The following is a 22,625-nucleotide window of genomic DNA, read 5'->3' as shown; positions in this document are numbered from 1 at the left end:
AATATGCAACTTGCTCTGTTCGGGCCGACACAATCCGGATGTGACGCAGCGGAAGTATCCAATCGCGCCTCGAAAATCTAGTCAGATTGTAGTTTCGAAAATGCTTTACGGCACAGACACACCCCCAAACATGGCTCCGGCTAGATATAAACAGCCAGTTGCGAGGCAATTGTTGCATTCATCATGGATCAATCAACTGATAAGGGACCCAAGAGGCGGCTGTCGGTGGAACAAAAGAAGAATAAAAAGAAGTTGGACCAGAAAAGAGACCAGACACGAGTGAAAGGGGAACTATGCAAATTTCTTGGCTTGATTTACCTTAATATAACAGGTTAAGAGTCATCGCGATTGTTCAATTATACATTTTTGTTAGATTGGATGTTGTTTCGACTCCCCCTTGCGCATCTTGGCGGAGAAAGGGAATATGTTTCTGCCGGCGACCCGCCGCCCACTCTCGCGGGAGTCTCGGGTCTCGCGAAGTAACAAATTGCTTTAAAGGACAATTCCGGTATTTTGAACATTGAGCCCCCTTTCTGGTTTGTTTAGGATGAAATAGAGTGGGTGACACCGAAATTTGAACTATTAGTCCTTTCTCGGGTATTTGGCTCATTTTGAATCGCTCCTGCCTGCTTCACAATGGTTGTCTGTGTGCATACACAAACCTGTCAACCCAGCAACCCTAAACGTTCGTTTTCAAAAATGTGCAAGTAACCGAGTGGTTAGTGGCATTCGTGAAGTTTAAAAAAAAAATATCGGCGCAATATATGGTTTCTGTCGTGTTTTATTGCACATTTATCGCCAGTTGATTTCAGTTGGAAGACTCATTACTGCACGATGATATTACTCCGCCGAACCGGAAAGGTGGGCTGTTTACGTTGGTTTGAAGTCTTGTACCGTGAGCACTTCGGATTAGGGAAAATCACATAGAAAATCACTGAAAATGGATTATGAAAGGTGGCTTCTGGAGGACGCACTCGATTTTGAGTTTGACGGCAGAGGATATCGTTTTGAACCAGAATTCACCCAAGAGGAGCTACGTGAGATGGAGGCTACGGCTACGGAGGCGCCTGAACATCCGGCTGAAGCGGTCCCCAGGATCACGGGCGGGTGGTGTGCCTGTGGGAAGTGCAGGCAGATGCCAACGGAGGTCGAAAGTAGGTGCTGCACAGAGTGGGACCTTGTGCGGAAGTTTATATGCGGTTGTGAGGTATCTGAAAAAATTGTTCCATTTAGCAACTAACACGGATGGAAACCATATATTGCGCCGATATTTTTTTTTTAAACTTCACGAATGCCACTAACCACTCGGTTACTTGCACATTTTTGAAAATGAACGTTTAGGGTTGCTGGGTTGACAGGTTTGTGTATGCACACAGACAACCATTGTGAAGCAGGCAGGAGCGATTCAAAATGAGCCAAATACCCGAGAAAGGACTAATAGTTCAAATTTCGGTGTCACCCACTCTATTTCATCCTAAACAAACCAGAAAGGGGGCCCAATGATCAAAATACCGGAATTGTCCTTTAAGGCACAGACCCCCAAACACGGAACCGGCTTGATATAAACACAAGTAACTAAGGGATTGTTACATTCATCATAGATCAGCCGACTAAAAAGAGACAGAGAAACCCAATGCGGAGGAACAGAAGAAGAGAAAAGGGATACTGACCGACAGAGAGGCCAGACACGAGTAAACGTTGGGCGAGCTTTTCAGGAATAGTGTGAACTGAAAGAAAAAGAAGACTGTAAATCAGCCGCCGACTTGGCCGTGTTGCTTTTGAAATTGAAAGTACCCTCGGGTGGACTTAGTCTTCGTGGTATTCCTGATGTTGATAGTCTCTGTACAAATGTGTTTGCTCAACCATTTTGTTGTGAGCCCTGTAAAAATGTGTTTTGTCGACCGTTTTGTTGTGAGCCCTGTATGGTTCTAGCTTGCTTGGTTGCAACCATGGAAACGTCTTTGTTTCCATGGCTGTTTTGCTGTTCATCTGTCTCGCCCCCCAGATACAGGCTGTATCCCCGAATCCAGGTTCTTGTTTATTTAGATTATTATGTTGGCCAACACTCTTACACTGATTGTTCTGTTCAACCAAAGATAAAACAATTATAATCTAGGATATAAATTCTCACCGTCAACTATAAAAAAGGATGGATTTATTTTTATTGCAATCAGTGGCGGCTGGTGCTAAAAAAATCTGGGGGGGCGCACTGGCGGGCGGGGATTACAACACAACAATAAACTACTTGAACATAAATGTTGCTCTCCTCTCCTTCAAGCCAGCAAATTGTTCAATGACTTTCTGATTGAAATCTGTCATTTCACAAACAAGACTCTTTTCCATGGAGAGCATGGCCAGTGCATTCAGCCTCTCCTGGGTCATGGTGTTTCTGAGGAAGGTTTTCACTCTTTTCAAGGTTGAGAAGCACCTCTCTGCTTCAGCTGTGGTGATGGGTGTGGTGATGAGGATCTTTAAGAGAGTGACAGTTTCTGAAAAGACATCTTCAAGATTGTTTTCCATGAACAGCTGGAACAGGTCCACTGCACCACAACAGGCTCTGAACTCTACTTTGCTGTAGATGAGACTGAGCTCTGTCTTCAGTTTGCTTCCATTCAGCATTTTGTAGGCCTTCAGCATGCTTTGTAGTGTCTCTTCAGGAAATGCCCCCTGATGGTCCTCAAACCTGTCCCCCTGCAGCAAGGTTGCACAGACAAGATGGTCGGTGAAGGAGAAGCACTCCCTGGTGTGTCCCAGAATGGTGTTGCAGATCTACAGAGAGAAGAATACAAAAATATAGAGAAAAAATAGATCTCTCTTTAACAATTTATTTTTTTTTGCTCCTCAGACAGTACATTGTTGGCTATATTTTGTGTACATATAGTTATGGCTCCCCTGGACCTATTTTTTGCATATTTCAGCTTTTTGTATTGCTATTACTTATGTATTGGTGATAGTACTACTTTAAACAAATAGTTTAATTGTGATTAGGTGATAGGCTACATCTCTGCAACATGAGGCTACATCTCTGCAACATGACAATGACATATTTTAAATTGTATTTCAAAACACATTTCTCCTCTAACAAACATTACAACCTCAAATGAAACATGGACTATGACAGATTTCTACAACATAAACTCACCTCTTCTGCAACTCTCATGGTTTTGGGGTCAAAGTCACCCGAGTCGCGTATGTTCTCAAAACACTGAATGAGATCCTGTCTGTGCTCAAACACAGTGTTGATGGCTCGGCTGTGAAAGTTCCATCTGACATTGCTGGATGTTGGCAGTCTATGGGCCACCATTATATCAAGAACAGCTGTACGCTTGGGTGATCTGGAAAAAAAGCTGGCAAATCCACCCAGGTCAGAAAAAAAAATTCTCACCTTGGAAATGTGAGAGATGGCCTGTTGCATGATCAGGTTGAAATGGTGTGCATAGCAGTGGATATAGTGGGCATTTGGGTACTCATCTTTGATTTTCCTCTGAACACCTGCAGTGGCACCCCTCATCACACTGGCTCCATCATATGCCTGGCAGATTAGCTTGCTTTTCTGATCCTCAGGAATGATGGCAGCAAGACGCTCTTTTAATGCAGTAGCAATGGACTCAGAAGTAGATGACTGCAGAGGAATGAACTCAAAAAATCTTTCCTGCACACTGTGTCATCAATGTAGCGTAGTACAAGCACAAGTTGGGTCTGTGTTGAAATATCTGTTGTCTCATCTGCCTGGATTGATACAAAAACACTCTTTTGAGCTTCTTTAATTATTTGCTCCCTTGCAACAGACAACATACAATCCAGGAGCTCATTTTGGACAGTTTTTGAAGTACCCTTAAAAACAGTGGCAGTCTCAAGGTGCTCTTTCAAAGCTCCATCCAGAGAGGCAACAAAATCCACCAGCCCACGAAATATCCCGGGGTTGACAGAGCTCTCACTCTCATCATGGCCACGTAAAGCCAATTCAAAGGCCCCACAAAATTTCACAGTCTATTATCCTGGACAGTATGTGACGATTTTTTGTTCATTCACCTCTTCATTGTGCCTTCTAATGCCAACTCTGTAGCCCTCATCTAATTGTTCAGCAATGCTAACCGGGCCAAAAAACTGTAGCTTCATGCTGTTGTCAAGGTGGCTACGGCTACTTTCATGCCGTTTGCATTTTTCAGAGAGATGTTTCGGGTCTCTGACCCCAGTTGTTGTCCACAGAGCTTCAGTGCCACTGCCAACACTTTGAAAAAGCAAGCATGGAAAGCAATAGAGAGCATTGCTAACTCCACATCCAGCTAGCAAACTGTGTTTGGTGTAACACAAACGGGAGAAGCCTCTAGAACTCCTTCCCCTGTCACTTGCCTGCTGCTGGATTTGTATATCAGGCTGCTCCGGTCCAAGCTCCTTTATTCTTTTTTTTTCCTCCACCGAACGCCTCGAGAAAGGATTACTGCGTAACGAAACAACGGAATTTTCGTTTGCTGTCGCCATGTCTCCTCCTGTCTTCTCGTTGTTGTTTTTTTCTGTCTGCTCCGTCTGCGCGTGGGCGTGTCTGTCGCTCTTTGAGTGACAGGCACGGCTCCGTTGCCAGGGGAGTGACTTTGACTGACAGGTATCATGAATCAATCAGACTGGATGAAAAATGAGCCCAAGCACGCGCTGATTGGCCAGGGGCGCAGAGAGCTGCACCCGGAGGAGAATCTTGAAGTGACCAATTAGAGACCAGCATGAAGTCACATGGAAGCCAAAAGTTTAAGAGGCCACATACACACTCATTTGGCCGGCGCCCCTCGCTATTGAAATGCATGAAACAACCCAGAATAAACCCAATATTGAATGGAAAGGCATAAAAATTTAAAAGTAAAACCCATTGTATGAGTGAACACTGAACAGACGTGGTAATTACTTTTTATTATGTAATTTATGTTTACTGTGTCTATACTTTTTTCCTGAAATTTTGATGGGGGCGGCGCCCTAGCGCCCCCTATTGACCGGCTGCCACTGATTGCAATACAAATACACCATTTTAAAAATGTATAACCTTGTCTACACTTTATGAACATCTACTTCGGACATGGCTCCACTCATTCGCCGGCTTCTTTGAAAACAAATGCACATGGCTCGCGTAGAAGTGCATGGGGAAGGGTCGTCAACGAGTTGTTACGACAGTGCAGTGTTGCCAACTCTTCAGTAAGGAAAGTAGCTATTGGCTCTCCTAAAAGTCGCTAGAAGTCGCTAGATGACGTCATCGCCTAATTTGCATAACAGGAAGTAAAAAAGTATTTTTTTGTTTTTTTTGCTTCGCCCAATTTTGCTTACCATAAATGGCAGCGTTGTTTGAGCTGAACTGTAATGCCCCGTGCCCACTACCTCCGTCCGTTGACTGATCCCCATTGACTTTGAATGGGGACGGACGCGCAATGCACTGTGGATCCCTCCGTGCCGTTGGAGCCTTCGGCTCCGTCAGAAAGTTGAACATTTTTCAACTTTTTCGGCAGCGACGGAAACGGCAACATAAAACCAAATGTCTTTGGTTAACTGGAAGTTGTTTATTTGTTTATTTAGCCCAGAGCATGGTATAAGTTCCCATGTAGCAATTAACAAGAACCTCGATCAACCAACAAATAACCATTCGAAGACCCAATATGGCAAGCTTCATATCCAAGGCCAGCTGCCGTGGATGTTGAGCTCGCCCGTGCTTTATCCTCCCGGATCCTCGGCCCTCCGATGCATGCAGCAGCCAATCACGTCCGGGGACAGGCACATCAAAATTAACATAATGGTCAACAAATCACACGCGGGGAAAAAACATGATCATTAGCATGAGTATCGACAAACTGAGGATTTTACCCATGAGGGCGGGGCGTCAATCCGCAACCGTACAGCGATCTGATTGGATGACGGATCCGTCGCTGCCGAAAAGTTGAACATTTTTCAACTTCCTGACGGAGCCGAAGGCTCCAACGGGACGGACGGATCCACAATGCATTGCGCGTCCGCCCCCTTTGAAAGTCAATGGGGATCAGTCAACGGACGGAGGTAGTGGGCACGGGGCGCGTAATGCTACATGCCCACTACATGCGTCCGTTGACTGATGTGGGAAGGCGTGGCTGACTGATGGGGGAGTAGACTTTGCAGATGCATCCGTCAGCCAATCAAATCGCTTCGCCGGGTTCTTCCCGCTTCTTCCTGCTTGTTGCGAGGCAAGATGACCCGCATTCCCGCTTTCCAGTATCGTCAGAGCCCGAGTCGCGTCACAGTGCTTACATTTGCATACGCGATCTGATTGGATGACGGATCCGTCGCTGCCTAAAAAGTTGAACATTTTTCAACTTTTTGACAGAGCCATGACCCTACATGCCCACTACATGCGTCCGTTGACTGATGTGGGAAGGCGTGGCTGACTGATGGGGGAGTAGTCTTTGCAGAGGCATCCGTCAGCCAATCAAATCGCTTCGCCGGGTTCTTCCCGCTACTTCCTGCTTGTTGCGATGCAAGATGACCCGCTTTCCTGCTTTCCAGTATCGTCAGAGCCCGAGTCGCGTCACAGTGCTTAAATTTGCATACGTGATCTGATTGGATGACGGATCCGTCGCCGCCGAAAAAGTTGAACATTTTTCAACTTTTTGACTAAGCCATGACTGAGCCGACGGCTCCGACGGAACGGACGGATCCACAATGCATTGCGCGTCCGTCCCCATTGAAAGTCAATGGGGATCAGTCGACGGACGCATGTAGTGGGCACGGGGCTTGACTGAGCCGACGGCTCCAACGGAACGGACGGATCCACAATGCATTGCGCGTCCGTCCCCATTGAAAGTCAATGGGGATCAGTCGACGGACGCATGTAGTGGGCACGGGGCATAAGGCTTTGCCTTTTGAATATGCTTTTGGGTTGAATTGTGTTTCTTCACATCACTGAATTTGGCACAGAAATCGACCTTGCAATAGCTACAGTATGCTCGTTTATCGTCTCCAATAAACGGCTTTAACCAGCCCTTAAAAGCAGTGTTTGCCTCCCACTCTTTCCTATATTTTTGTTGGTAAAGTTTTGACTGCGACATGGTAAAGACACACACACACACACAGTGGACGAGGTGAGGTGAAGTGACTGAGCCTGAGGCAGTGTGAGTCAATGTAACACAGCGATTTATTATTTTATTTAGACAAAGAAAATATTACATTTTCCTGCCCTGACTGTACGTCAGGGGGCGGGATCAGTCTGCGGCGGCTTGCTGGCCGGGACGCGGATTCATTTGCAGCCCGGATGCCGAGGCGTGAACTAGGGCCCGACCAATATGGTTTTTTCAGGGCCGATACCGATACCGATATTTATGAAAATGGGAGGCCGATAACCGATATGTGCAACCGATAAATTGAAGAAAAAAATTCTCAAATAAATTAAAAATGGCACACACTGACTCGAACTTCCATCAAGTGTTTTTAATAGTAAACATTTTAAGTACAGGGAGCTGCCAACAGCATTAGTAAAATAAAGCCGAACTTAACTTAGAATAACTTAACATAGAATAAAACTGGGAAAAACTTTTGGCTCGTGTCTTTCCTGTTGGCACATCCATCTGCATTGGAGGAAAATAATGTGACACAAGTTAAATTGGGTAGCATAAGCAGTTGCAATCTAATACAGACATATTTAGAAAATAAATATTTGATACAAACTAAATCTATTTTCAGACATTGTAAAAAAACAAACAAATAATAATTGTACATATAAATTGTAAATCATTTATAGTATGTCTATATAAAAATAGTCAAAATCATATAGATAAGCCTGTATATTTCTGTAAATATACGGCACTAGTAGTTTACTTAAAGTAAAAAAAAAAAAATGCAAACTACAGCACGTATAACCACCTCCTGATTCAAGAGTTTATTTTACGTCTAGTGGCTGTGCTGGGCTGCTTGTCTGCCTCTGGGTGGCGAGGTGAAACGAAAGCATTTAGGTATAATGTTTTCACGTCACAAATAAAGGCGAATTACAAAGAAGTATTTGGATCATTGTACCTAGCGCACATCAAATGCCAGCACTTTGAGATCACACCAGGCGTGATTAAATGGTCAAAGGGCCTGGGAACGCACAATAAAGAAACTAATAGACTGAACGTACAATGTGACTTTAGGGCCTGAGTCGCGTAGCGTAGTGTTCATGAAGTTGTTTACCTAACACCAAGTTAGTTAGCGCAAGCCAAAATTAGCTACCAGAGATGCTGTCGTATCTCTGAACCTACTTGCTGCTAGCTACTGCTAGCCTGTCTGTCTACCCGTAACAAGATGTTACACCAGTTTGAAACGCAGCGACTGGCCAAAACTTAATTCGATTTAACTTAATTTGAGGGACATTGCGACCAATCAACATTGGTTCTACCGTGCTGGGTAACTTGTTAGGGAACAAGGCTCTCACCAGAGCCGTAGATGGGAATGTATATAAGGCTCTGGCTGCAGATACTCGACCCTCTATGCTGGCTCTTACTCAGGCAGGCTATAAAGTAGCTAACAGGCTATCAAGTAGCTAGCAGGCTCTAAATGGTTCGTCTCGGGAACAAACAAACACGTTTTATTTGGTCTTCATTGACCATGGCTTTCAGTCCACCTTTCGTGTAGATGTACAGACACGTTCACGTTTCCATGTGGGGTTTTAACAATAACTGTAGTAGGACTATACACCATGAGCAAGGTACGTTTTATTACTCTATTTTCTGGGAATAATTGACGCAAGCAGAAACCAGAAAACAAGCCGTTTTTTCGTTTTGACAAGAAAACGAAAATCTAAATTTCAGTTTGTTTATTCGTTTTTTGGTTCTTACTGAGCGAAACGAATATACCACTCAATATCTGGTTTCCGCCGGTGGGCGGGTCCTCTTATTGGCTATCGTGCTTCATTGCCCTGTGCTCTTCATAATAAAAGTTCTTCCGTTTGATAATGTCGACAAAAATATTACTGTATTATAGACACTAGCAGACACAGAGGACAAGACCACCCACAGTCAAGACTGACACGGCTTCAAATAACAATAATAGTATTCATAATCATTTGAAAATTAGAATTTATGAAGTTATGATGACTTCAGTGTAGTTGATGTTTAGCCACAGTTAATACATGCAGAGCAGACCTGAGATCGCTGGCTGCTGATTTCCTCACAGCCTGAGAGCTATGAGGAATACAAGTGATCACAACACATTTCTGACAGCTGAAAATTGCGCATTTGTTGACCTTTATCCATTTAAAGTAAACAAATATTTTTTTCTTGTTGAAAGATATTTTATATTGTTTTCATATTATTATTTACTGATGGTGTTTACAGAATGCGAGTGCGTGTTATATTGAAAGCAAGGCTGGGTGTGCCTATGAATATAGTGAAAAACATTAAAAAACCTTAAAAAACAGTGAGTTTTTTAAGGTACTGTACAAGCAAATCATATTGTCTACTCTGTACAGTGACAGGGAGTAAGTAACCTACTTCATTCAATATCGAATAGGCCTACTGTAGCCTACACTATGTACAAATGGTTTTGCTCATGGCAGTTGTGACAGTCATTTTAACGTGTCAGCAGGCAAGCTTCACTCATTCCAGGATGCATTATGCGTTGTCCTATAGCCAACCCAGTCTCACCAATATGCGTACAGATCGCACGGTTTGACACTTTCAAAATGCTGGCAGTACATACGCCAAATGACCATTTCGCGTGCATATGATACGCAAAACCCAGCATTAACTACTGTGGAGGGCGGATACGTCCATTTCGCGTGCATATGATACGCAAAACCCAGCATTAACTGAATGGGAAATGCAATATTTTAGGACAGATTCACCATTAAACGTGTTTCTAATGACATTTCTAGCGAGAAATGTACTTTTCCCTTGAATAATCTTCAGTCAGTGATTGTGTCTGATCTTTAGTTTTATAGTTATTAGGAAGATTTTATCGGCTCGCTCGCATGTTTCAACAACGTCAGGTTGTTAGGGACGCTGCTTTCGCTAAACTAGCAACTCACGTGTTTCTTGCGTTTGTGTTATTAAACCGTTACTTTATGTAACTTTTAATGATATCATCTTGTTAGAAACACGTATATCTGAGAGCCAACCCAGTCGCAAAAAGCATACGTTGACAGTGTACGTTTTCGTGAACACTGGATTACGTCGCATTTCAACATAAAATAGCGTGTTATACACACACACACACACACACACACACACACACACACACACACACACACACACACACACACACACACACACTGCTAAATAAATAAATAAATACTAAGGCAGAATAAAGAATAAATTAATTCATTATCATTCAACTTCAACATGTGTTATTACAGTATAGTGGTGGAGGGATGACGTATGTTGGCCAACCCGGAAGTGAGCGTCGCCCTGGGTTCCCTTGACAAAAAGCCAACGGGTTTTTCCATTTGATTTTGGATTATTGCAGAAAAATTAGCATCTTTGAAGCACCTCCTCAAAAACTGAAAATAAATAAAAATAACTGTGCTCCAAAGAAAGAAATGTAAACCAATGCATTCCGAATGGGAGTGTTTCTCCGATTTTTCCATTCTACACAGAACGAAATGTAAACCCATGCAAATAAAGACTTCATGGTCATAATCATTTAAATATCATTAATCTCCTGAGGGTGGTATTCTATTTTTTTCAACGGGGCTGCATCCAGTCACTTGACCGTCATGGTTGCTATGGTGGTTGTTATCGACCAGCCCCTCTAATCCTTACATGGCTCTAAAAACCACGCGAGCTGCCGTAAATTGTGTTGTTTTTGTCGTAAACTAGGGTCCGATGGTTAAAAAATAGACAGATATTCCAAGGTATCCTTAAAAGGCAGCTTGGATGTTTTTATTTTCTGCAGTTTAGACTTCTTCTATAACCTATTTTTAAAAGCAAAACACCAAGCTCGTTGATTTAACGAGGCAGGGTTATTTGAAACAATTTATTAAATAAATATTTATGAGAGGTCATTCCTTCTGAGTCTTCTTCCTATTTATGTCTAGTGTACAACCCTACTATCCACAAGCATCACCCCCCCCTCCCCATATGGATTTGGAGAATTGTTGCCACGTCCCAGTGGTGGAGGTATCATATATATGAAAGAGGGCATTCAATTACTACAATGATCAATTAGGAGGCCGAAGCCCTAAAGGAAGTGATGCAATAGGTGACTGGGTCGACAACATTTAAGTAAGCTTTACTTTGAGGTCTCTTATATATCAAAGGGTGTCTCAAAGGACGCATACGCTTCAACCTGTGGCTCCAGCCCTACAGGAAATGACTCAGCAAGTGCTCCATCTCGTTGCACCTGCACCCAGCGGCTCGCTTGCAAGATTTTGGCCTGAAGTTATTCCCAGACCTACACCGTAGCCATCCAACCTGCATATCTGAGAATCAGGCCTCTCTTTAATAATGACAAAAATGAATGAGAGAAATACACATTAACTTTTGTCTCATAAGCGGCGTGGTGCCGGCTCCTTTTGACCTTTTGACCCCAGACTTCTGGGGGAATAGCTGAATCAATTCATTAGTCAATCAGAAGCATTTAAATATCTTCCCGGTGGCGTAAGAGAGCGAACAAGGTGTCCTTCAACATCTACGCTTCCAGGCGGTTGCAACGGTGCCACACATGAGCATATTCGAACATGTTTAATGGTAGTAATTACCTGTCGAAATTGGAGGCCTTAATCAATAATGAGCAGCTATTGATTTGCTTCCCGATAGAAATTTGTGACAAATGACATGTTATTTAGCATCTACACGTTGAGCTGAGTCCAATGACAACAAGCATGACACTCTAGAAAATGGTAACATGTATTTTACATGGTACACCTAGGTCTAGGACTTGATCTCATTGGACTCAGCTTAACGTGTAGATGCTAAATAACATGTAATTTGTCAAAAATCTCCATCGGGAAGCAAATCTATAGCTGGTCATTATTGATAAAGGCCTCCAAAATCGACAGCTAATTACTACCCCGAAACATATTCAAATATGATCATGTGTGGCACTGTTGCAATCGCCTCGAAACGTAGATGTCAAAGGACACCTTGTTTGCCCCGTTACGCTACCGGGAAGATATTTTTATACTTCTAATGCATTGATTCATATTTTAAGGTTCTCGGAGTGAGGCTTTAAGCGGCTGCAGCAGAAGTGTTGAGACGAAAGATGATATCAAGACATTTATAGAATATTCCCATTCACATTATGATTCTTCGTCATAACATCCGACCAAACATCCTTTACAGTCGAGCGAGGATTATGAAAGTCCAGGCCCCCCCTTCCTGCACTCGAGGTCCGACTGGGCCAAGTTTCGGGCAGGAAGGGCCACCCCTTCCTGCCCTCGGGGTCCGACCGGGCCAAGTTTCGGTGCGGGGGTCCCAGTTAGGCCTTAGAATAAGGTATTCAAATGTCAGGGCGGTAGGACTTTCCTATCTCAAAAACTGTTTTTCCACCACATTCAGAACCATTAGGTCTTGCAGGTAACACTTCTGAGGGGCTTTGTCCAAATGACATTCCATTTGGGGAAACTTTTTTTCTCTAAGGGCTAGAACTCCAAATCTCGGATATGTCGTTCTCAGGGCCCCGGGAAATGTGTGTAAACATTTAGCATCCCTAGCTATCTCGAAAAGGCCGGAAAAGGGGCGTGACCTCCAACAGTACAGTAAATGTAAGACAGAGGTTAGTTTCTAGTCCCCATTTTTTGTGGTATGGAGGTGTACATTTGTGGCTTAAGGTGTGTAGACACAGCTGGCCTGTGGCCACGTTTTTGAAGTCTGGGGTCAAAAGGTCAAAAGGAGCCGGCACCACGCCGCTTATGAGATAACAAAAAGTTAATGTGTATTTCTCTAATAACTTTTTGTCATTATTAAAGAGAAGCCTGATTCTCAGATATGAGTGTTGGATGACTAGGGTGTAGGTCTGGGAAGAACTTCAGGCCAAAATCTTGCAAGCGAGCCGCTGGGTGCAGGTGCAACGAGATGGAGCACTTGCTGAGTAATTTCCTGTAGGGCTGGAGCCACAGGTTGAAGCGTATGCGTCCTTTGAGACCCCCTTTGATATATATAAGAGACCTCAAAGTAAAGCTTACTTAAATGTTGTCGACCCAGTCACCTATTGCATCACTTCCTTTAGGGCTTCGGCCTCCTAATTGATCATTGTAGTAATTGAATGCCCTCTTTCATATATATGATACCTCCCCCACTGGGACGTGGCAACAATTCTCCAAATCCATATGGGGAGGGGGGGGGGGTGATGCTTGTGGACAGTAGGGTTGTACATCTAGTGTACACTAGATGTATTTTCAGTTTTTGAGGAGGTGCTTCAAAGATGCTAATTTTTCTGCAATAATCCAAAATCAAATGGAAAAACCCGTTGGCTTTTTGTCAAGGGAACCCAGGGCGACCCTCACTTCCGGGTTGGCCAACATACGTCATCCCTCCACCACTATACTGTAATAATAATAATAATAATAATAATACATTTTATTTATAATGCACTTTATATTCAAGAATCTCAAAGTGCTTCAGAGAAAAAAATACCAAAAAACTATTAAAAAAAGGGGGAACCTCAAAGAAAGTTTAGCTAAATGCTCTTTTAAAGAGATGGGTTTTGAGGTTCCGTTTAAAAAGAGCTGTAGTCTGTGGAGCCCTCAGGTGGTCAGGGAGGGCGTTCCATAGTCTAGGGGCAGCAGCAGAAAAGGCCCGATCACCCATGGTGCACAGCTTCGTATGTCGGGTTTGGAGGGTGTGAGTGGATCCTGAACGGAGTGTACGTGAGTTTGTCAGGGGGGTGAGGAGTTCCTGAAGGTAGAGGGGGGCAAGTCCGTGAAGGCACTGGTGGGTGAGGAGGGAGACCTTGTACTCAATTCTGAGTGAGACAGGGAGCCAGTGCAGTGATTTCAGGATGGGGGTGATGTGGTCATGCTTGCGCACCCTCATCAGGACCCTGGCAGCACTGTTTTGAATGTATTGGAGCCTCTGGATGCTCTTGCCAGGGATCCCAATGAGGAGTGCATTGCAGTAGTCCAACCTGGAGGAGACAAAGGCATGGACGAGCTTCTCTGCATCAGCCAGGGTGAGTGATTGGCGGAGTTTGGCAATGTTCCTGAGGTGGTATAAAGCTGTCTTACAGAGGTGTTTGATGTGGGTGTCAAAATTAAGTTGTGGGTCCATTTTAACACCGAGGTTGGTGACGGATGTGGAAAGGGGGAGGTTTTTGCCAGAGAAGGTGATATTGGTGATGGTGGGGGAGCGGAGCTGATGTGGCGTGCCAATAAGGATGGCTTCCGTTTTATGGCTGTTAAGTTGTAGGAAGTTGAGCTTCATCCACGCCTCTATCTCCTCCAGGCAGGTGGTCAGTGTGGATGTTGGCAGAGGGGCAGAAGAAGTGGGGGTTGTCCTGATGTAGAGCTGTGTATCATCAGCATAGCAGTGGTAAGACAAGCCATGCCTGCTAATGACACTACCCAGGGGGAGCATGTACAGTGAGAACAGTGTGGGGCCCAACACCGAGCCCTGGGGGACACCGCAGGTGACGTTGTTGGTGTGTGATTTTGCTTTGCCCTGGGCAACGTGCTCAGTTCTGTCAGTGAGGTACGAGGTGAACCAGTTCTTTACATTTCCTGATAGTCCAATGGTGTATTGCAGGCGGTGAAGGAGAATATTGTGGTCGACCGTATCAAAAGCAGCTGTTAAGTCCAGGAGGATGAGGAGAGATGGGGAGCCAGTGTCTGCTGCCATCAGGAGGTCATTTGTGACCCTGACCAAGGCTGTTTCTGTACTGTGGCCATAGCGGAAACCAGACTGGAATTTTTCAAACAATTGATGTTGTATGAGGTGATCCTGGAGTTGTGCTGCAACAGTTTTTTCCAGAACTTTTGACAGAAATGGGAGATTTGAGATGGGCCTGTAGTTGGAGAGGACTTCTGGATCAAGGGTAGGTTTTTTTAATGTTGGTCTGATGACAGCAGTTTTTAATGCAGATGGGATATGGCCGGCCAGGAGGGAGTGGTTAATGATATTGGTGATGAGTGGAGAGACAGCAGAGATGTTGGCCTTCAGCAGAGCTGTAGGGAAGGGGTCTAGTGCACAGGTGGATGGCTTCATTTTCCTGATGACGTCCTCCACCTCTTCCTTTGTGATGCTGGAGAAGGAGCAGAGGGTCTGGACAGAGTCAATCGGTGGGTCAGCAGTTGGAAGGGGCAGGGCAGTAGTGGTGGAGAGCTGTGAGCGGATGTTATTCACTTTTTGTTTAAAAAAGTTGATGTGCATGTTGCACCTCTCCGTGGTGACATCAGATTGGGATGGTAAAGGGGGTTTGAGAAGGTGATGGACAGTTGAAAAGAGCTGTTTGGAGTTACCAGGGCTATTGTTGATTATTGCGGAATAGAACCTGGACCGTGCATTATTCAGGGCTTCAGCATATGCCCTCCTGTGTTCCCTGTATGCCTGTTTGTGAACGGTCAGACCAGAGGCCTTGAGTCGCCGCTCAAGGACACGCCCAGCAGCCTTCATTGTACGTAGTTCACTGGTGTACCAGGGTGCGGAGCGCGAGAAGGAGACTGACCTCGATGTTAAGGGGGCGTGGAGATCCAGGAGACTGCTCAGGGACTGGTTGTATAAGTCCACTGAGTCAGCAACAGAGAGGGAGTCAGTTGAGCCAGAGGAGAGATGTTGAAGGTCCAGGGCCAGGGCATCCATGTTGATATTTTTCACATTCCTGAAGTGGATCTGCCGCTTTGGTTTGGTGTGGAAGGAAAAGGGAGCTCCATTGACACAACTCTGTGATCCGAGACGCCAAGATCATAGACCTGTAGGTTGCTGATGGGGGCGGAGTTTGAGATGACCAGGTCAATTGTGTGTCCTCTGGAGTGTGTGGGGGCATCAACATGTTGTTGTAGGTTGAGGGAGTCTAGCAGCTGAAGAAAATCAGCAGCGGGCTGGCATGAGGGGGTGTCAACATGAATATTTAAATCACCCAGAATTATGGTATTGGCAGAGGTAGTACAGAGTGTTGTGAGGGGATCAGACATTTCCGGGATGAAAGCAGAGTTGGGTTTAGGGGGCCTGTATATGAGTAGAACAGTCATGGGATGGGGGGGCTTGCATGTGAATGCAAGACATTCAAAGGAGGAAGTTGTAGGCAGCACCATGGGGGACAACTCCAGGTCCTGTTTGTGGATGACAGCTAGGCCACCACCGCGTCCAGTTCTGCGGGCTGCCTCCAAGTAACTGTAGCCTGGGGGACAGGCTTCGTTTAGGGCAGAGTAAACCTCTGGCTGGTGCCAGGTTTCTGTTAGACACATGAAGTCAAGTCCTTTTTCCCTGATATGCTCTTCAATCAAGCTGGATTTATTATTTAAGGATTGAGTGTTGAAAAGTTCAAATTTAACCAGTGACTGTGGAGTTATTCTCTGTACAGGTCGCAGAGCCTTAAAATCCACTCCGCGCAGGTTGGAATCCACTCCATGAAATCTATCCAGCCGGGAGTGCGGGGATCTCGCGATGTTACGTCTTTTGCCCTCAGCCGTCTCAGCGGACCTAATGGATGTGATGAAGCCGGCAGGCTGACCATAAATAAAGTTTCTCCCTTAGCCTCTGTGGATATATCGAGGTCTACGCAATAGTCCTAGCTGCTTAATGGTGGAAATACAGGGTGGGATGGAGCGATTGTTGTACTTCAGCAGCTGTGGGGCGAAGTACGTCAACATCGAACCTGATGTTGAGTGATGTTTGCCTGTAGCAGCTAGGTACGGACCCGACGCATCTGGGGAAGAGCTGGGAGGCAGTGCAGAAAATCCACGAGACAGTAGAGACAGCTTAGCAGGTTGACCAGGGCATATTCCTCACCAGGATCGCCGAAAAAAAACGCCAGCAGTGACCAGGAAAATGTCACATCGGCTACTTGTTTTTAGCCGTTGTTTTTAGCCGTTACTAGGGAAACCAAAATAACAAGTGAGCTACACGGCTCTTCACAATAACACAATAACACTGGAACAACTAAAGACAGTCGATAAGCTTGCTTTCGTCGCTGATGTAGCTTGCAGGGAACCAAGAAGAGATAATATGTCAACAAAAAATCACTTTTTAAGTAAAATTGGCCAAAATTGGCCCAAAAATTGCTTGGAAAAGCGGCGAACAGACAGCGCCAGCGTCCTCTCCGTTTGTTGCCTAGATACAACTAGATCTAATAACACATGTTGAAGTTGAATGATAATGAATTAATTTATTCTTTATTCTGCCTTAGTATTTATTTATTTATTTATTTAGCAGTGTGTGTGTGTGTGTGTGTGTGTGTGTGTGTGTGTGTGTGTGTGTGTGTGTGTGTGTGTGTGTGTGTGTGTGTATAACACGCTATTTTATGTTGAAATGCGACGTAATCCAGTGTTCACGAAAACGTACACTGTCAACGTATGCTTTTTGCGACTGGGTTGGCTCTCAGATATACGTGTTTCTAACAAGATGATATCATTAAAAGTTACATAAAGTAACGGTTTAATAACACAAACGCAGGAAACACGTGAGTTGCTAGTTTAGCGAAAGCAGCGTCCCTAACAACCTGACGTTGTTGAAACATGCGAGCGAGCCGATAAAATCTTCCTAATAACTATAAAACTAAAGATCAGACACAATCACTGACTGAAGATTATGCAAGTAAAAAGTATATTTCTCGCTAGAAATGTTATTAGAAACACGTTTAACGGTGAATCGGTCCTAAAATATTTCATTTCCCATTCAGATAATAAAGATTAATAAAGATCATACACATTCACTGACTGAAGATTATTCAAGGGAAAAGTACATTTCTCGCTAGAAATGTCATTAGAAACACGTTTGATGGTGAATCTGTCCTAAAATATTGCATTTCCCATTCAGTTAATGCTGGGTTTTGCGTATCATATGCACGCGAAATGGACGTATCCGCCCTCCACAGTAGTTAATGCTGGGTTTTGCGTATCATATGCACGCGAAATGGTCATTTGGCGTATGTACTGCAAGCATTTTGAAAGTGTCAAACCGTGCGATCTGTACGCATATTGGTGAGACTGGGTTGGCTATAGGACAACGCATAATGCATCCTGGAATGAGTGAAGCTTGCCTGCTGACACGTTAAAATGACTGTCACAACTGCCATGAGCAAAACCATTTGTACATAGTGTAGGCTACAGTAGGCCTATTCGATATTGAATGAAGTAGGTTACTTTACACTCCCTGTCACTGTACAGAGTAGACAATATGATTTGCTTGTACAGCACCTTAAAAAACTCACTGTTTTTTAAGGTTTTTTAATGTTTTTCACTATATTCATAGGCACACCCAGCCTCACTTTCAATATAACACGCACTCGCATTCTGTAAACACCATCAGTAAATAATAATATGAAAACAATATAAAATATCTTTCAACAAGAAAAAAATATTTGTTTACTTTAAATGGATAAAGGTCAACAAATGCGCAATTTTCAGCTGTCAGAAATGTGTTGTGATCACTTGTATTCCTCATAGCTCTCAGGCTGTGAGGAAATCAGCAGCCAGCGATCTCAGGTCTGCTCTGCATGTATTAACTGTGGCTAAACATCAACTGCACTGAAGTCATCATAACTTCATAAATTCTCATTTTCAAATGATTATGAATACTATTATTGTTATTTGAAGCCGTGTCAGTCTTGACTGTGGGTGGTCTTGTCCTCTGTGTCTGCTAGTGTCTATAATACAGTAATATTTTTGTCTACATTATCAAACGGAAGAACTTTTATTATGAAGAGCACAGGGCAATGAAGCACGCTAGCCAATAAGAGGACCCGCCCACCGGCGGAAACCAGATATTGAGTGGTATATTCGTTTCGCTCAGTAAGAACCAAAAAACGAATAAACGAACTGAAATTTAGATTTTCGTTTTCTTGTCAAAACGAAAAAACGGCTTGTTTTCTGGTTTCTGCTTGCGTCAATTATTCCCAGAAAACAGAGTAATAAAACGTACCTTGGTCCACCATGTTGAGACTGCTCTATGGACAACCTTTTCAGTGAGGAGTATTCGCTGTCATTCTGGTTGTCCTTGCGTGAGCTAAGGTTTGTGTCGTTATTACACAGATCAAATGGATCGGTTTCACAAATTAATAAACACCTTGTGGTGCCGTGCTTCTGCAACGTTGGTGTGTTTGTGACATATTGCAGGGGATATTGCTTCATATATGCTTACCTCGAAGGAAATGTGTTTTCTCTGCTTTAAGTTGTAGGCCTATTCGCAGCACCGTCCTTAGCCCCACTTGGCCGTCTAGAAACCGCTCACGAGTCACAGGGAGCGTGAAGGCACCCCGCCCCGCTTGCAGCCTTGCGTGTTGATTGGTTGTATTCCGTGTGCCAAACAAATCAGATGCTGTGACGGGCGGGGCAACTTGGCAAGGCTCATGAATTCCAAGTGGCAAGAGCGGAAGGCGCGTTCAGAACGAAACGGCTGCAAAATTGGTTGTGAAAATTATATGAACTTATCGGTGGGAATTTATGGAAAGTATGGCCGATACCGATATCCCCAAAATGTTAAATATCGGCCCGATATATCGGTGCGGCCGATAATCGGTCGGGCCCTAGCGTGAACGTCTCCTGTTAGCTCCTGCTAACAGAGCAGCTGGGAGGGACTGCTGCACGAGGACTGGGCTGCCTGTAATGCCCCGTGCCCACTACATGCGTCCGACGACTGATCCCCATTGACTTTCAATGGGGACGGACGCGCAATGCATTGTGGATCCATCCGTTCCGTTGGAGCCGTCGGCTCAGTCATGGCTCAGTCAAAAAGTTGAAAAATGTTCAACTTTTTCGGCAGCGACGGATCCGTCATCCAATCAGATCACGTATGCAAATTTAAGCACTGTGACGCGACTCGGGCTCTGACGATACTGGAAAGCGGGAAAGCGGGTCATCTTGCATCGCAACAAGCAGGAAGTAGCGGGAAGAACCCGGCGAAGCGATTTGATTGGCTGACGGATGCCTCTGCAAAGACTACTCCCCCATCAGTCAGCCACGCCTTCCCACATCAGTCAACGGACGCATGTAGTGGGCATGTAGGGTAAGTGCTTTGAGACGGGGGAGGGGCCGCGCAGGCACCCGTTGCTCGTTGTGAAGACGTAATAGCGATAGTGCTTTCACCTCGGTCACCAAAAGTCACCAATAACAGCTGAAAAGGAGCTAGATTTGTCGCTTGTCGCTGTTTTGAAAATAAGTCGCCAAAGGGGTCTGAAAAGTAGCTAAATATAGCGAAAAAATCGCTAAGTTGGAAACACTGTGACAGTGTTGTAAAATATCTACTACCAAGCTGTAGGGGGCGCTGTGTAGAGAAAAGGGCGTGCCAAACCAAGAAAACGGAAGAAATGGCCGATCCTGCATAGTGGGCCTTTAAATAAAGACGTTATAAACGAGCATCAAAATATGCTCCCCATATTCTTACAGTGTAGGGTGAGTACTGGTTTAAAATAATGTGATTCTGCAGTGGGAGCATTATTTGATAGAGGCAATCGGTCTATCCACATAGTCTACTTTACCCCTTCTATCTTATAAACAAGCATGTATTTCAGATACTCACCCTTTAACTTGAATTTTGAAGCGTACCTCCTAAGGTTTAATTTCTGGGACTTATCAAAGCCATCCGGGAATGTTCCCAGAGACAGGAGGTCAAACGATTGTTTCCATCTTTCCTCCATAGCTTTACAAACACAAGTATTTAGAATGTATGTAACACGATAAATATCTTGTTATAATAATAAGACAAGACGTGGGACGCCGCCATCCGCGGGGGGCGCCGAAAACGGGGGGAGAAAAAAATAAATAAATTATATATATATATATAAATACTTTTACTTTTAATGCTTTTTTTTTTTACCAGTCCCATTACTACTATTATTTCCAAATATTATTTAAGCCCACAGCAACATAAAGTCATAGCAAAGACTATTAAACAATGGAGATGCCTTTTTTCTGGGTGCCTGCCTGGCTCGTTACTTTTGGCTCTGTACCTGCCCTCTGTGAGGGGGGCGGGGTCAAGAGGCCAGCTGCCTGAATCTTACCCATGATCTTACCGGACCGTGACCCCGAGACGAAGAAAATGATTAATGATTAATGACACTTATGTCCAAAAGACTGAAGCCATCCGGCGCCCAAGGAAGGAAAAGAAGGAAAGAAGAGGAGGAAAAACTTGAAAAAGATTGAGGTACAGTAATGTCAATGCGATGAAGTGCATGAAATTAATAGTTTAATGCATCGTAGTTACCGTTGTTGGAGCAGAGTGTTAGCTTGCTAGCTTACTTCGGACGATAGCAACATTGTTTAATAATCAATAAATAGCTGAGTGTGTGTTAATGTTACTCCACCTTAAATTCATCAGGAATGTTTGGAAACTCAACGTTAGACCTGTTCAGGTGTTATTTTACAGGTGTCTTTCCTGCTTGTATGTCAGTTAAAATGCTTTTAGTTGTCCATCCACTTTGTAATGGGGTGGTTGTAAGCATTTGGTTTTATGTGTCACAGTTTATGTTTGTTAAAGTTTACATCAGTGTTAAAGTGTATTACTGTTAATATTTCATGCCTTAGCTTTCACATATCATTCATAGGCTATATATACATTAGCTTTCACATATCATTCATAGGCTATATATACATTTATACAACGGGGGGCCTAAATCCAGCGATCTGATTGGTTCCTAACTGTTGTATAATGAGCGTATACATAACTGCTATGACGCCCGATCATTTTGTGAAAGTTTTCATATCACTCCGCGCCTGGAAGTAGAAACAGTTACAAAGTAAAACATATGTTGGATGATGGAGACTGGAGAGGGTGTAAATGTTGTTACTCCGGGAGTGAGCAAGGCGATGGAGAGACTAAAGGCCGATTTATGCTCAGTTACGTAAGCGTAAGCGCAAGCGCAAGAGGCCCTTGCGCGCCCTTGCGCACCCCTTGCGCGACTTCTCACGTCTTGCGTGCGTCGGGCGATTTTTCTAGACTTGCGTCATTTTTTACGTAAGCTTTTACGCGAGCCGCGCAGCCTGCAAGGCTGTGATTGGTCTGCTCGTCTGGTTACTACTTCCTGTCTGGAGTATCACATTTCCTGTTTTCATACCGCCACCTACCACACGATCTGGCACATAATTATGCGAACCCTTTATGCGAACCCTTCCACAGGGGCAAAGTGCTATTTTGATGCGCGACATCAAACAGCTGATGCGGGATTGTGAGCCATTTTAATGATCTTGTCACCCGATATTCGTTCTATTAGGCCTACTGGCCTTATTTGTTTTAGTGTTAGCCTATTTGAATTAATTACGTAATGTTTTGTGTTCACGTTCTATGTGAAACATAAGTGTTCATGTTCTGTGTGAAACATAAGTTCAGTAGCCTCTTTGAGTGAATGAAATTTGAAAGCGTGAGTGTGTAGTGAATGAAAAATGTGTGCGTGTATGGTGGGACTATTTTCTGTATTTGATAAATAAACCCCTTTTCTCTAATAATGTTGCCTACCATATAATTTCTGTGGACATTATGCGCTATAGCTTAAAGCCTTTGGCTATAGGCCTACACTTAAATAATTCATTCATCTGTCAAGGCAATAGCTCGTTGTATAAA

At 44.1% G+C, this 22,625-nt stretch overlaps 2 protein-coding genes across 2 annotated transcripts in view; one reads left to right on the top strand and one right to left on the bottom strand.

Annotated features, from left to right (window-relative positions):
• LOC130402081 (voltage-dependent T-type calcium channel subunit alpha-1I-like) overlaps positions 1-22,625 on the top strand; it is a 281,069-nt gene that overhangs the window by 165,400 nt on the left and 93,044 nt on the right. The window lies entirely within an intron of this gene.
• LOC130376020 (uncharacterized) lies at positions 1,274-4,495 on the bottom strand. The gene is made up of 2 exons (XM_056583213.1): positions 3,143-4,495; positions 1,274-2,769 (listed from the first exon to the last, which is right to left on the bottom strand). The coding sequence occupies exons 1-2, from the start codon at positions 3,509-3,511 to the stop codon at positions 2,242-2,244; spliced, it is 897 nt and encodes a 298-aa protein (XP_056439188.1). The 5' UTR covers positions 3,512-4,495; the 3' UTR covers positions 1,274-2,241.

Source organism: Gadus chalcogrammus, chromosome 2 (genome assembly GCF_026213295.1).
Source record: "Gadus chalcogrammus isolate NIFS_2021 chromosome 2, NIFS_Gcha_1.0, whole genome shotgun sequence".
In the NCBI taxonomy this organism is placed as follows: domain Eukaryota; kingdom Metazoa; phylum Chordata; class Actinopteri; order Gadiformes; family Gadidae; genus Gadus; species Gadus chalcogrammus.
Note: the sequence above shows the minus strand (reverse complement) of the source record. Positions and strands in the feature narration are given on the sequence as shown.